At 40.2% G+C, this 15,711-nt stretch overlaps 1 protein-coding gene across 1 annotated transcript in view; it reads right to left on the minus strand.

Moving 5' to 3' along the window:
* The window catches only part of ahi1 (Abelson helper integration site 1), a 161,586-nt gene that overhangs the window by 85,389 nt on the left and 60,486 nt on the right, over positions 1–15,711 (minus strand). Inside the window, exons 18-19 of the mRNA XM_052024883.1 lie at positions 12,361–12,412; positions 11,178–11,254 (exon numbers count right to left, since the gene is read on the minus strand). Coding sequence (XP_051880843.1) covers positions 11,178–11,254; positions 12,361–12,412 — 129 coding nt within the window. The remainder of the gene's footprint in view (positions 1–11,177; positions 11,255–12,360; positions 12,413–15,711) is intronic.

Genomic DNA, 15,711 nt, shown 5'->3' on the forward strand with positions numbered 1-15,711 from the left:
AAGAAATATCGGAAGTACTTAATGAATACTTTACATCAGTATTCACTAGGGAAAAAGATCTGGGTGATTGTAGTGAGGACTTGCAGCAGGCTGAAAAGCTTGACCATGTAGATATTAGGAAGGAGGAGGTGCTGACACCTCTGGAGAGCATCAAGTTGGATAAGTCACCGGGACCGGATGAGATCTACCCCAGGAGGCGAGGGAGGAAATTGCGGAGCCTCTGACGATGATCTTTGCATCATCGATGGAGACGGGAGAGGTTCCAGAAGATTGGAGGGTTGTGGATGTTGTTCCCTTATTCAAGAAAGGGAGTAGAGATAGTCCAGGAAATTATAAACCAGTGAGTCTTACCTCAGCGGCTGGTAAGCCGATGGGGAAGATCCTGAGAGGCAAGATTTATGAACATTTGGAGGGGTATAATATGATTAGGAATAGTCAGCATGGCTTTGTCAAGGGCAGGTCCTGCCTTACGAGCCTGATTGAATTTTTTGAGGATATGACTAAACACATTGATGAAGGGAGAGCAGTAGATGTAGTGTATATGGATTTCAGCAAGGCATTTGATAAGGTTTATGCAAGGCTTATTGAGAAAGTAAGGAGGCATGGGATCCAAGGGGACATTGCAATGTGGATCCAGAACTGGCTGGCCCACAGAAGGCAAAGAGAAGTTGTTGAAGGGTCGTCTTCTGCACGGAGGTCGGTGACCAGTGGTGTACCTCAGGGATCTGTCCTGGGACCCTTACTCTTTGTGATTTTTATAAATGACCTGGATGAGGAAGTGGAGGGGTGGGTTAGTACGTTTGCAGATGACACAAAGGTTGGAGGTGTTGTGGATAGTATAGAGGTTGTCAGAGATTACAGAAGGACATAGATGGGATGCAAAGTTGGACTGAGAAGTGGCAGATGCAGTTCAACCCAGATAAGTGTGAAGTGGTTCATTTTGATAGGTCAACTATGATGGCAAAGTATAGTATTAACGGTAGGACTCTTGGCAGTGTGGAGGATCAGGGGGATCTTGGGGTCCGAGTCCATAGGACGCTCAAAGCAGCTACACAGGTTGACTCTGTGGTGAAGAAGGCATATGGTGTATTGTCCTTCATCAATTGTCGAATTGAATTTAGGAGCTGAGAAGTATTGTTGCAGCTATATAGGACCCTGGTCAGACCCCAGTTAGAGTACTGTGCTCAGTTCTGGTCAGCTCACTACTGGAAGGATGTGGAAGCCATAGAAAGGGTGCAGAGGAGATTTACAAGGATGCTGCCTGGAATACGGAGCATGCCTTATGAAAGCAGGTTGAGGGAACTCAGCCTTTTCTCCTTGGAGCGATGAAGGATGAGGGGGGACCTGATAGAGCTATATAAGATGATGAGAGGTATTGATCGGGTAGATAGTCAGATGCTTTTCCCCAGGGCTGAAATGGTAGCCACAAGAGGACATAGGTTAAATATGCTGGGGAGTAGGTATAGAGGAGATGTCAGGGGTAAATGCTTTAACTCAGACAGTGGTGAGTGCGTGGAATGGGCTGCTGGCAACGGTGGTGGAAGCAGATACGATAGGGTCTTTTAAGAGACTTTTGGATAGGTACACGGAGCTGAGAAAAATAGAGGGCTATGGGTAAGCCTAGTAATTTTTAAGATAGGGACATGTTTGGCACAGCTTTGTGGGCCAAACGTCCTGAATTGTGCTGTAGGTTTTCTATGTTCTATGTTCTAAAAGACAACGTTGTTCAATATCCTATGTTTATAAGAGACATGAGTAACAAATCAATAAACATGGTCTTGTTTTTCTTTACACTATTGCCCAGTACAAATAGGGCATAAACACAGAGGACGAGTACAAGAATGGCAAGAAGATTTTGACTGATTACACAAATTGGCCAGCAAGTATCAAATTAAAGACAGCATTTAAAATGAATGGAACTGAAATATTAATGAGAGGCCTAACCAAGGAGTATAGTATTTGGTGGTACATTACTTCTCGTGTTCGAAATACATGCCACCAAGATTTTGTTTGCCCATTCATTTTTCTTGGCAATAGGAGATTTTACATTATGCACAAACTTATATCCACTACCCAGAAGACTGTTGGCTGTCCCTGTGGTAAAGTTAGTACACCTGCAATTTCATCTTCTGAAGTAAAGACAATGGACATAAAAATCTGCTAATTTGCAACATTTGGTATTCTTACGCTGATTCAGCCTTCCTCATGAACTTTCTGGGATTGTCTCCTGCAGATGGACTCTCATCCATCCCCAAGCTTTGTCAATGACTGTATGGAGACAATAATGACGGAATAAGGGATGTGTTTTCTTTTTAGAGATAGCTGTTGACCCTTTATTTAAAGGACAATGCTTGGAAACCTGGTATCATTTGAGTCTTACAAAATGTCTTACTAACCTTCATTCAGGTTCTTGAGGAGTGATTGATGAAGGTAGAGCAGTGGATGTTGTCTACATTGATTTTAGTAAGGCATTCAACAAGGTCCCTCATGGTAGGATTATCCATGATAGGATTAAGATGCATGGGATCCACAATGACTTGGCCATTTGGATTCAGAATTGACTTGCCATAGAAGAAAGAGCATGGTGGTCAATGGGTCTTATTCTGGCTGGAAGTCCATGGCCAGTGGTATTCCACAGGGATCTGTACTGGGACTTGTGCTGTTTGTGGTAAATATAAATGAAAGATGAAAATGTGGATGGGTGGGTTAGTAAGTTTGCAAATGACACAAAGATTGGTGTTGTGGATAGTGTAGAATATTGCCAAAGGATACAGCAGGATATATATATCAGTTGCAGACATGTGTAGAAAAATGGCAGATGGAGCTTAATCCTGACAAGTGTGAGATGTTGCACTTTGGGAGATCAAATGTAAGGGGAAAGTACACAGTTAATCATAGGACCCTTAACAGCATTGATGTACAGAGGGATCTTGGGGTCAAAGTCCATAGTTCCCTGAAAGTGGCCGCACAAGTTGAGAGGGTGATTGTAGGACTATGGCATACTTGACGGTATTAATCAAGGCACTGAATTCAAGAGTCAGGAAGATATGTTGCAGCTTTTTAAAACTCTGGTTAAGCCACATCAGGAGTACTGCATTCACTTCTGGTTGCCTCATTATAGGAAGGATGTGGAGGCTTTGGAGAGGGTGCAGAAGAGGTTTACCAGGATACTGCCTGGATTAGAAGGCATGTACTATAGGAAGAGGCTGGACAAACTAGGGTTCTTTTCTGTGGCGTGGCGGAGGCTCAGGGGAGATCTGACAGAGGTTTATAAGATTATGAGAGGCACAGATAGTGTAGACAGCTGATATCTTTTTCCCAGGGTTGAAATGTCTAATACCACAGGGCATGCATTTAAGGTGAGAGGGGTAAGTTCAAAGGAGATGTGCGGGACATTTATTTTAACACACAGAGAGTGGTGGATGCCTGGAAGCGCTGCCAGTGGCGGTGGTAGAGGCAGATATGATACAGATGTTTAAGAGGCTCTTAGATAGGCACATGAATATGCAGAGAATGGAGGGATGTGGACCATGTGCAAGCAGAAGGGATTAGTTTAATTAGGTATCATTAGCTTAATTAGTTTGGCACAACATCGTGACTGAAGGGCCTCTTCCTGTGCTATACTGTTCTATGTGCTATGAAGTAAGATGGAACAAAGTAAGATGGAACAAGGACACCTGTATCAGTGTGCCCTGGCGTCAAAAAAGTTTCAAAATTAAGTGCAACTTCTTTGCTGGTAAAGTATCTGCTTAGATAAAACACATCTCCCCGCATACTAGTAAATGAAGAGCCCATTTGGTGGTCTAAATTTTAACTAAAGTGTGGACCTCAAAAGAATAAGAGAGGAACATTAAGCAGTCGGGATATTTCAAACAGTGTGTGAACCATTTTCTTCTGTTCTGTCTTCATGGGGAAATCCATGAGAGAGACAGAAATATATTTTTAGATTACACAATTTTGTAATAATTAATCAGTAATTAGAATAATGCCCTAAATTCATTACATTTTTGAGTACAAGCCTCCTGGTAAGTAACAATGGATTCTTAAATACAGTTTCATTACATAAGGGCCTATCTATTAAGTATGCAGGATGAATCAGAGAAGAGCTTTGGATGACTTCAAGTTCATAGACCTAGAATGAACAAAGTTTTGGATGAAGATTCCAGTAGCGAGGCTGAAGGAGAGGGAAAAATCAGATGATATTAACGAAGTAGAAATAAGTGGTTTTAATGAAGCAGACGTGGAGTCAAATACAATCACTAAATCTTACTCAATTTCAGATAGGAAGCATGGAAAGAAATGGAGTTTGTGATATGGATAAGGAAAACAGCCTCAGTTTTTCCAATATTTAATTTGAAGACATTTTTGTTCATTATGTGCTGAATTTTAAATAAACAGAATGACGATGTAGAGATGTGGAAATTTCAAGAGGGTTATTGTGAAGCAGTCATCAGCATTTGTCTATCAGTGTCCTTGGATGATGTTGCCAGGAGTTTGGGTAAGGACAAAACCATGGACAACTGTCCTCAAAAGGCACAAGAACCTACCACTGGACATACAAGAAAAGCCAATCAAATTCAATCCCATTCAAGTGAATAACAATGGAGAGGCAAAGAGGAATGGCATGCTTCAACTGTGTGAAATGATGTAATCAAATCAAGAACAAAGAGAGATGGATTACGTCTGCCTCAAATCACATCGGATGGAATTTAGAGATCACACAGCCTTTTCAGTGCTGTGGCAGGGATAAAAAGCATTACGAAACAGGAGGAGAAAGTTAGAAAGTTACAGTATGGGCCACAAGCTCAGAGACGAGAAAAGAGAGGACTGGGGATTTGAGGACTGTTTCTAAAAGAAAGAGGAGAGAGATTATGATGGCATGCCTCACACAATCTAATATATCAGGTTGTTAACCATTCCTTGATTGGAAATGGTGTATTTAGCCAATGTGCAACAGATCACATTTTCAAGTATTGTGCATTGCATGGCATTTGTGCTGCTACGTAGTCAAATATAACTCTATGTCACCTTTTCTAAAAAAGAGTTTTAGTGTATAAAAGATAGTGTTAAGCAAGCTTTCGACAACTTTCATCTTGTTTCTTGGATAGTCTTTAAAAATGTTTCTTAAAAAAGAAAATGGTAATAGAATATAGCATTTTGTTTTTCATGTCCTTAAATACTTGCTTCTAAACTTCTGAATTTTATGATATACAAATTCCTCTTCGGATTAATTAAATAAAATGAAGCAAATCATAGAAAAAATGTGTAATTAATGTTTATAAAATTCTGTTTGTGCAGAGAAAATGCTGACACTTGGATATTTTCATAACGTGTGCATATCACTACATAAAGCTGGCCACAACAGCAAAACTGTATTCAAGACAAACCCTGAATTGTTCAACAGTATAAGTGCATTTTGTCTACATTAGATAAAAGGAACAAATGTTTGATGGGAATAGATGCCAAGTTTTACACAGAGTACTTTGCATTTCTTATTTATAAAATGCAAATAATGTAAATGAACAGGGTCCAGAAAGGTAAAATTTCCATATTGGAACAAATTAGTTCAAAGTCTGACAGAACTAAATAAAGATTATCACTTTTCAAAAAAAGAATATAGTTCATGTCTGTGCCTCATCATGCCAATTCCAAACTTTTGACCTCCAAAAGCAGATTTTAATTTGCATAAACTTGCAATTCAAATTTTCTGTCATTCTTTACCTGTTATCAGAGCAGTCTTCTACTAGTAGTCATCTTACCGTTGACATCTAGTGCCTCAGGGCTATTCCCTTTCCATCTCATTCAAATCATGTTTGAATTAAAGTTCATAAACTATTATGGACAGAATCTCATGTACATTCATTATAAAATAAACCTTTTTTCAGCAACATCTAGAAACCAGATAGCATAGGGGCACAGCTAGTGAAGCTGCTGTCTCACAGCTCCAATGACATGGGTTCAAACCTGATCTTGTTTGCTGTTTCTGGAAGTCTGCACATCCTCCCTACAACTGCATGGGGTTCCTGCAGGTGCTCTTGTTTCCTCCCACCTTCCAATGATGCAGAGTTTGGTAGGTTAACTTGCTTTTGTAACTTTTCCCTATTGTGTTGGTGGGTAGTAGAATCTGGGGGGAGTTGATGGGAACATGGATCAGAATTGGCAGAGGAGCAGTGTAAATGGGTGCTTGACAATAGGCATGAACCGGGTGGGCTGAATGGCCTGTTTCCATGCTGTATGACTCTATTACAGAAATCCACTGAACTTCCAAACCAACCATAATAAATAGTGCCTGAATACATTTCTTCCCTGCACTTAATGCTCTTGACAGCAAGCACTAATGATTATCACCACAAGAAAATACATTTTCCATTGGTCAACGTCTGACAACGAATCAGCAGGGATTCAACAAAGGTCCTTCACCCCTAGGCCTTGCTGTTCTACAATACTCTCCAGGGCTCTACCATTTCCTGTGCAAGTCCTGCACTGGTTTAACTGACCAAAATGCAATACCTTGCACTTGTCCGAATTAAATTCCATCTGCTGTTCCTTGGCCCACTTCCCCAGTTCATCCAGATCCTGCTGTAATCTTAGATAACCTTCTTCATTGTCTACAACACCACCAATTTTGGTGTCATCTATAAACTTACCAACCATGTTAACAACATTGCCATCCAAATCATTAACATAGATGATAAATAACAGTGGACCCAGAACCGATCCCAGTGGCACACCACTGGTCACAGGCCTCCAATCTGAATAACTACCACCCTCTGACTCTTTCCACTAAGCCAATTTTGTATCCAGTTTCCTGGCTTACTCTGGATCCCATGTGATCCAACCCTCCAGACTGGCCTACCATGCAGGATCTTGTCAAAGGCCTTGCAAGGTCTACTTAGACAATGTCTACTATCCTGCCCTTGTCAATCCTCTTGGTCACTTCTTCAAAAAAAAAACTCAGTCAAATTAATGAGACACAATTTCCCATGCACAAAGCCATGCTGACTATCCATTACATGTCCACAGAATCTCACAGTTTCTCAAGTAAAATTCCTCTATCCAGCTTCCTGTAAGGACTCCATTCCATTCTCCATGTTCTTCCATTTCCATTGGAGACAGTCAAGAAGAGATTCACAAGGCTAATTCCTGGGATGAGAGAACTGTCCGATCATAAGTAGCTGAAGAAGTTGTATCTATATCCTGTAGAGTTTAGAAGAATGAGGAGCGATCTTATTGAAAGATACAAGATCCCAAGGAGCAATTAAAGGGTAGGTGTTGAGATGTAATTACTAGTCACAAGCAAGAGGACATAGTTACAAGGGGACAGTCATTTAAAACTGATGTGCATAGGAATTTCTTGTCAGAGGGCGGTGAATTGCTGAAATTGTGCAGGCTAGATTGTTGTTGTAGATTAGTTATAGAGCATAGAACAGTAGAGCACAGGAACAGGTCCTTCAGCCCACGATGTTGTGCCGAACTAATTAAATTAGTAATCAAATGCCCAATTAAACTAATACCTTCTGCCTACCCAATATCCATATCCCTCCATTTCCTGCATATTCATGTGGCTATCTAAGAGCCTCTTGAACGCCTCTATCGTTTTTGGCTCCACCATCACCCTGGCAGCGCAGTCCAGGCACCAACCGCTCTCTGTGTCCCACACATCCCCTTTGAATTTGCCCTCTCTCACCTTAAATGCATGCCCTCTGGTATTAGGCATTTCGACCCTGGGAAAAAGATACCAGCTGTCTATTCTATCTATGCCTCTCAATCTTATAAACCTCTATCAGGTCTCTCCTCAGCCTCCACTACTCCAGAGAAAACAACCCAAGTTTGTCTAAACTTCTTATAGCCCATGCCCTCTAATCCAGGCAGCATCCTGGTAAATCTCTTCTGCACCCTCTCCAAAGCCTCCACATTCTTCCTGTAATGGGGCAACCAGAATTGAATGCAATACTCCAGATGCGGCTGAGAGTTTTATAAAGCTGCAACATAACTTCCTGACTCTTGAACCCAACTCCTTGATTAATAACGGCAAACACGCCATTCTATCAACCTGTGTAGCCACTTTCAGGGAGCTATGGCCTTGGGACCCCAAGATCCCTCTGTACATCAACACTGCTAAGGTTCTTGCCATTAACAATGTACTGTCCCTTTACATTTGGTCTCCCAAGGTGCATCACTTTATATTTGGCCAGGTTGAACTTCATCTGCCATTTCTCTGCCAATATCTGCAACTGATCTACATCCTGCTGTATCCTTTGACAGTCTTCTATGCTATCCACGACATCACCAATCTTCCTATCGTCTGCAAGCTTACTAACTCACCCATCTACGTTTAGATCACACACAGTAGAGGACCCAGTACAGATCCCTGTGGAACTCCACTAGTCACAGGCCTCCAGCCAGAATAAGTCCCATCGAGCACTACTCCCTGTCTTTTATGGGCAAGCCAATTCTGAATCCAAACAGCCATTCACTGTGGATCCCAAGCATCTTAATCTTCTGGATGAGCCTCCCATGACGGACCTCGTCAAACACAACTTAGTAAAATCCATGTAGATAATTCCACAGCTCTATCTTCATCAATCACTTTCGTCACCTCCTCAAAAAACTCAATCAAGTTAGTAAGACACAGCTTGCCCTGCACAAAGCCATGCTGACTATCCCTAATTAGTCCATGGTTTTCCAAATGCTCATAAATCCTATCCTCAAGAATCTTCTCCAGTAACTTCCCTACTACTGATGTGAGACTCACTGGTCTATGGTTTCTAGGATTATCTCTATTTCCCTTCTTGAATAATAGAATAACATGAGCTACTCGCCAGTCCTCCGGGACCTCGCCTGTGGCTGGAGAGGACAGGAAGATGTTGGTAAAGGCCCCGGAAAGCTCATGTCTTGCCTCTCCCAATAACCTGGGGTATATCCTATCAGGCCCTGGGGACTTATCCACCTTAATGTTCTTTAAGAGACCCAACACTACCTCCTTCTTTATCTCCAAATGCCCTAACATATTAGCATGCTCCACACTGATCTCCCCCTCCTCCACATTCTTCTCCTTGGTAAATACTGATGCAAAGTACTCATTTAGGACCTCTTCCACATCCTCTGCCTCCAAGCACGTTCCCTCTTTTATCCCTGAGTGGTCCTACCCGTTCCTTAGTTATCCTTTTGCTCTTGATGCATGTATAGAATGCCTTGGGATTCTCTTTAATCCTACTTGCCAAGGACTTTTCACGGCCCCTCCTGGCTCTCATAATTCCCTTTTCTTTTCTGGCTTCTTAGGCTTACTGATCTTATTGATTTATCTTTTACCCTCCCTTGATTCTGCTCATCACTGGCCTCTATCCTTGGATTTCACTTCCATTACTTCTTATTTCTCTGCTAGTCCATCCTATTAACTCCAATACTCCCAGTCCCTCTTGTCAATACCTTGCAATTCTTTCCGCCATAAGTTCATTCCTGCACAGTCACGTCTCCCAGTTTTAACTCAAACTTAACTCAAACTGAACTGTGGCCTTGTCTACCCAAGGGATGAATGTAATCATTCCCTTAGCACTTATTTAGAAGATGAACAGAGGGAGCTGAAGGTGGTGCGGTGGGTGCAGGGTTGGTGTTCCTTTTTGTACAATTTGGCTACTTAGTATTTTCTACTTTGCAATGATCAGCCAGGTTGCTACCAAAGTACTTAATTTGGAACTGTTGGAAGCTGTACAAGGTGTAAATGCAACTCTTTCTTAGTCTCAGCAATTTTTAAATGGGTCATTGCAGGCATGCCAGTGCTTCCTTACAAGATTATCAAATGTCCTTTTCCTTTCACATAATAACTGAAGTTAGGAGCTCTCCTTTCTTTTCTCACCCTGCAAAAGTTTCTGTAATTCTGTCCAAAACGTCAGTTCACTCACCAACAAGACTCTTGCCATCAACCCGAAAAATTAGCTCTGCTTCTGTGCCTGACCCATTGACTTTATCATTCAAGACCTTACTGTGGATGACTGCATTGACATCCTGGCTTTGCCTGAAACTTGGTTAAGCAATTGGCTATATTTAACAGTTTTTGCTCCAACCCAAATTAATACAGTACTGATAATAACTAGGGCAAGTAAAAAAAAAATTAGTCTTTTGATTTACTGTTCTTCTACTTTTTTCTTTGTGAAGACTTCCATATATCATTGGCAGTTTTGAGAGAGTGTAGAGACTTGAAATGGTGATTAGCAGAAGACAGTACCTAATTCATATAAAAAAGATGTTTTGTTTGTTAAGTAACTGAAAAGTACAACAATCTTTTTTTTAAGCAGATATGACTAACCATTAGAAAAGTTTCCCACAATCTCCACTGGCTTCAGATTTACCAGCATACCTTGTTACTAATTTTGTTTGAATTGCTGCACCAATGTTTGAATTTAACTTTGGATTTCAGCTCCCTCCATGATTGAAATTTAAGTCTATAATGAAGTCAGGGCCGAGTGGTCCTGGTAGAATCCAAACCATGTACTGGAGAAGATATGCTTCTCAACAGTCTGATTGACTTGATCACTCTTTTCATCACTTAACTGAAAAATTGAGAGTTCAATTTGTTCTGCTTTGGACAAAGGACAAATGTGGGAAATTTTCCACTATTTTAGTTCTATACCAGTGTTGGACATTCTGTAATGCTGCAGTTCAGGTCTTCAGCACCATAACTAGAATGTGATCAGGGCTGTTTTCTGATGTAATGTGGAGTGAATTTAATTGTCCCTTCCACGTTGACGGGAACCTCAGGATGAGGCCAGGAACAGTTTAGCAATCCTGATTTAAGATGGTGGCCTTGTTGACCTTTGCCATTTTTGAAGATGGGGATACTCACAGAGCTTCCTCCTCCCATTAATGCCTAAACTGTCAATTAATGGATGTGACATTGTAGATTGTGGATTTAAAGGTATACGAGATAGACTTAAAACTTAACTGAATGTGGTTGCATAACTTGTGGATCCTTAAAAAAACATTAATTCAAAGACATCTTAATTTAACACCTTATAAGAAACAAAAGCAAGATTTTAAGAAAGCTTTTCAGCCAGTCTGATGCAGAGTGAGAACTATAAGTCGATTTTACGTTGTGGACTGTGAAGGCATTTTCTTAGCATTCACAATTAAAAGTTTGATATTTTAACATCTTGTCAATAAGTGTTATCAATACTTACACTGTTGAGGTAGCAATTGCGCATTGAATTAAAACTAGAATTCCATCTCGTATCCAAAGACATCATGGGAACCATATCTATCAGACAAAAACAGAAAACCAGTTCTACCAAAGTATAACAACAAATTATCAATATATTTTGCAATTATTTGCAAATTTAAAGTTAGACCAATATCTAACAATGTATAACACATTGCAACTTCCTAATAAAGCATTATAGTAATTCAGTTATTCTATTGTCAGTTACATACAAGTTACAACATGGAAACGGGGCATTTGGCTCAACCTGATCATGTTGACTGTGGAACAAACAATTTCAAATAAAAAGTTTGAACAAACTTTCTGCATATCATTTTCCTTTTACCAATTTGGTGTCTTCTTCTCAATTATCTCATTCTTCTATTTTTCTTTTAAAATTAATTTTAAAAATAATTAGCTTTATTCATTCCTTTTCCATTGAAATATAAACTTTTCTTAACCAATTTCTTCCCTCTCGACTTCATTAATATCAAACAAGCTGTGCTCTGATTAGCCTGATAAAGTTTTATTTATTTGTTTTTCATCAATGTTCATCAATGGCAAGTCCATCATTACTGCTTATTCCAAAATGCCCCTGAACAGAGTGGCTGGCATGCTGCTTGGAAGGACATTTGAGAGTCAAAACTTGAAGTCCAGATTCCTATCGCAATAATTGCTATAGATATGGAATTGCATACAGACCAAATTAGGCAAGGATGGCAGATATGCTCTCCTGGTTGGTTTTCAGAGCAATCCACTGATTTCACGGTCGTCGTCGCTAACACTTATTGTTTTCTTTATGTTACAGATTATCAGATTATTATCAAATCATTGTAATAATTATGGTGGGTTTTGAACTGGGGTCCTTGGGTTGTTATTTGAGGCTCATGTTACCAGTCCGATAACTTTATCACTGCAGTACTCCACGCCCCTTTGAAAGTTTATTTCTGCTAAACAGACACTAAAGCATATCACCGGTTGCATATCCCCACAAACTTGTCCAGTCCCAGTCTCAGATAAACTGGTGCTTCTGTTACAATAGAAGTATAATTTCACCGGAATCTAATGACTAACCCAAGGTATGACAAATACTGGAAGGCTGAAATAGAAACAGGATATGCAAGGAATAAATAACAAATTAGTCAGTATCTGAACACATAACACACCTTGTTGAACTAGATAGTGGTCCATTTCTGAGGTGTTCTGTTGTACTGACTCCTACAATAAATGAAATTCAGATATCAATATTTTGAACAACTTTAACATCAGGTAATCATATTTATTTGTTATCAGCCACAGTGCTGCCTCTGGTGTGAGCTTATCAGACCTTAAAAAGCAAGGGGGGCCATTCAGCCTATTTTACCAATCTTCCATACAACTCTGTATCTTCAACATTTTATCATGAACTTGCTAAAGTAGGTGAATATCATATGTGCAAAGTATATTATAATGTTATACTTCCTGGATTAGACAAAAGATATTCATAAAACTGTTGCCTCAAATATTACTGAATTAGGAAGAAAACCCACATGTAAACAAAGGGCAAGGAAACAGTTCTAATAAAGAAAAGCAAAATGATAAATTATATTCAAAACATTTTGTTTTGTATATTCTGGCACCAAATGCACAAAAGCAAGTCAGTGAGCAGGAAAAGAGCACATGTAAATGCAAGAATAATGGAATGAGAAAATGATGTTGATATTTGTACAAATCAAGAAGCTGTGTTGCAACTGCTGTTAAATTGATATGTTTTCAGTTAAATAGGGGGATGCAAGGCAAGTTGATCTTCAAAACAAGGAACAGACTGATAACCATGTTCAAAACTGTCAGCCAACATCTACTTTCCTTCATAATCTGTATGTCCTTCTCCAGAAGCAGTTTGCAAAGTTTACTCTGGACTGCAGGATGTCACATGACTTAAGGTCTAAATAGGCCAAAGGAATGTTCTTCTCATTGTACTTAAAAGTCAAAACCCTTCCATGTTGAACACCCGTTTGGAGGGAGTAGAGCAGAAATCAAAATCACTGAATGTACTCTGGGTGGAGAATGTCAAAACTCACCAGAAAATGCATTCATCAGACCCTATACTTAGTTTACTATGAACGGGTGTGATGCATTCACAGGACTTGGATGAGCTAATTCTTATACAAATTGAGAGACAGAATGCCAACCAGACGATTGAGTTAATCGGTATAAAGACATGAAAGATAAATGGCTTCATCAGCAGAGGGACTGAGATAAACAAGTGAATTGAGGTTGAAATATATCATTTCTGGTGATGGAAAGACAAGGTGAAACAGTGGAATCCAATAAACGGGATAAAATTCATATACCACTTCAAGTCAATGAAGTTGCAATTTTTTGGCCAAATTCCTAGGAGCAGGAGCAAAACTGGTTGATTGAAAGAGAACAGTCTACATTGTACTTTACTCTGCCATGCTAGCACAGTGACTGCATAAACAAAATTATAAATTTAAAATCTTGGATGCACAAAGGAGTTAAACATTTTGAAAGCAACATTCTAGCATGAAATTTCCACTTTTTTTAAAAAAGCATAATAAATGCATCACAATTCGCACATTAAAACAATTGTAATTTAAATATAAATTTCTGACAATCTTAGGTACTCAATATTCTGGAGGTGACAATATTCCAAGACCACATCTGGTTGAATAAACCTTAATGACCCCTGTCAATTGACACCCCCTCACCTCCACACACATAACAGGTGCACCATCCACGGATATTTCCATTAATAGCATCAGCACACGGTAATTCACCATCTTGTTGTCCCTAAAGCCTTCTTAACAATTGCTTCCATTGAAAATGTAATGCAATTTTTTTTATATGGAAAGTAGCTCAACTTGGCTGGATTCCCTTGCTTCCACCCACAGGGTGAATGCACCTGGGCAAAGACTTCACGAATCAGGAACACCTGTCTTTCACGAGCTTCAAAAAAACAAATGCTATTAAAAATACGGATGGCCTTGTCTTCAGTAATAATGTCGGCCTTGAATAACTAAACAACTCTGCTTACTACATAACAGTGCTTCTGGTGAAATAATTAAACAGCTGAAGAACACACTGGTCCTAATTTAGCATATTAAAACTGAAAACCCAAAACACGCATCTAATTCTAAATCTCTTCCTAAATCTCTCTCTGCTCATATTTTGCAATAATTACACTTTTCATTAAGGGGGTGGAAGGGTGGGTTAGCAAGTTTGCAGATGACACAAAGATCGGTGGTGTTGTGGATAGTGTGGAGGGCTGTTGAAGCTTACAGAGGGATATTGGTAGGATGCAGAGCTGGGCTGACAAGTGGCAGATGGAGTTCAATCCGGAGAAGTGTGAGGTGGTACACTTTGGAAGGACAAACTCCAAGGCAGAATACAAGGTAAATGGGGGGATTTTGGGCAGTGTAGAAGAGCAGAGGGATCTGGGGGTTCATATCCACAGATCACTGAAAGTTGCCACACAGGTGGATAGGGTAGTTAAGAAAACTTATGGGATGTTAGCTTTCATAAGTCTTGAGGTGGAGTTTAAGTGCCACGAAGTAATGGTGCAGCTTTACAAATCTCTGGTTAGACCACACTTAGAGTACTGTGTCCAGTTCTGGTCGCCTCATTATAGGAAGGATGTGGAAAGGGTGCAGAGGAGATTTGCCAGGATGCTGCCTGGATTAGAGAGTATGGATTATGAGGAGAGACTAAAGGAGCTAGGGCTTTACTCATCGGAGAGAAGGAGGATGAGGGGAGACATGATAGAGGTATACAAAATAGATAGAGTGGACAGCCAGCGCCTCTTTCCCAGGGCACCAATGCTCAATACAAGAGGGCATGGCTTTAAGGTAATGGGTGGGAAGTTCAAGGGAGACATCAGAGGGAGGTTTTTCACCCAGAGAGTGGTTGGTGCATGGAATGCGCTGCCTGGGGTGGTGGTGGAGGCTTATACGTTGGTCAAGTTCAAGAGATTGTTAGATAAGCATATGGAGGAATTTAAGATAGAGGGATATGTGGGAGGAAGGGGTTAGATAGTCTTAGGAGTGGTTTGAAGGTCGGCACAACATGGTGGGCCAAACAGCCTGTATTGTGCTGTATTGTTCTATGGTTCTATCACTCCTAACTTCCTGATATTTTTATCATCATCTTTTAAATACATTTTAAATTAACTGCTTATCCATAAACATTCCAGTTTATTCCATTTATAAAACAATCCCATTAACTGAATGCTCATTTTTAGGCTGTGGTCTGGAATTCTTTTAATACCGTGCATGCAAAAAACTTAAGGACCCATTTCTGTTGACTTTTTCCAGTGGTTCCAACTACCTCATTCAGTCTCTGAAACTAAAACAAGTCCTTGCCTTCCTTGCAAGCTCTGTGAAAAGTGAAGTTTGGGATTTACTATAAGATTGAGGGCCAAGAATGTGTCAGTTTGTTCCATCGCTGGCCTTCATGTGTAGTTCAGACTTGCTGAGCTTACTATTCAGAACATGTGCTGAGGCAGATCAGACAAAGTA

This window comes from Pristis pectinata, chromosome 10 (genome assembly GCF_009764475.1).
Source record: "Pristis pectinata isolate sPriPec2 chromosome 10, sPriPec2.1.pri, whole genome shotgun sequence".
Lineage (NCBI taxonomy): Eukaryota > Metazoa > Chordata > Chondrichthyes > Rhinopristiformes > Pristidae > Pristis > Pristis pectinata.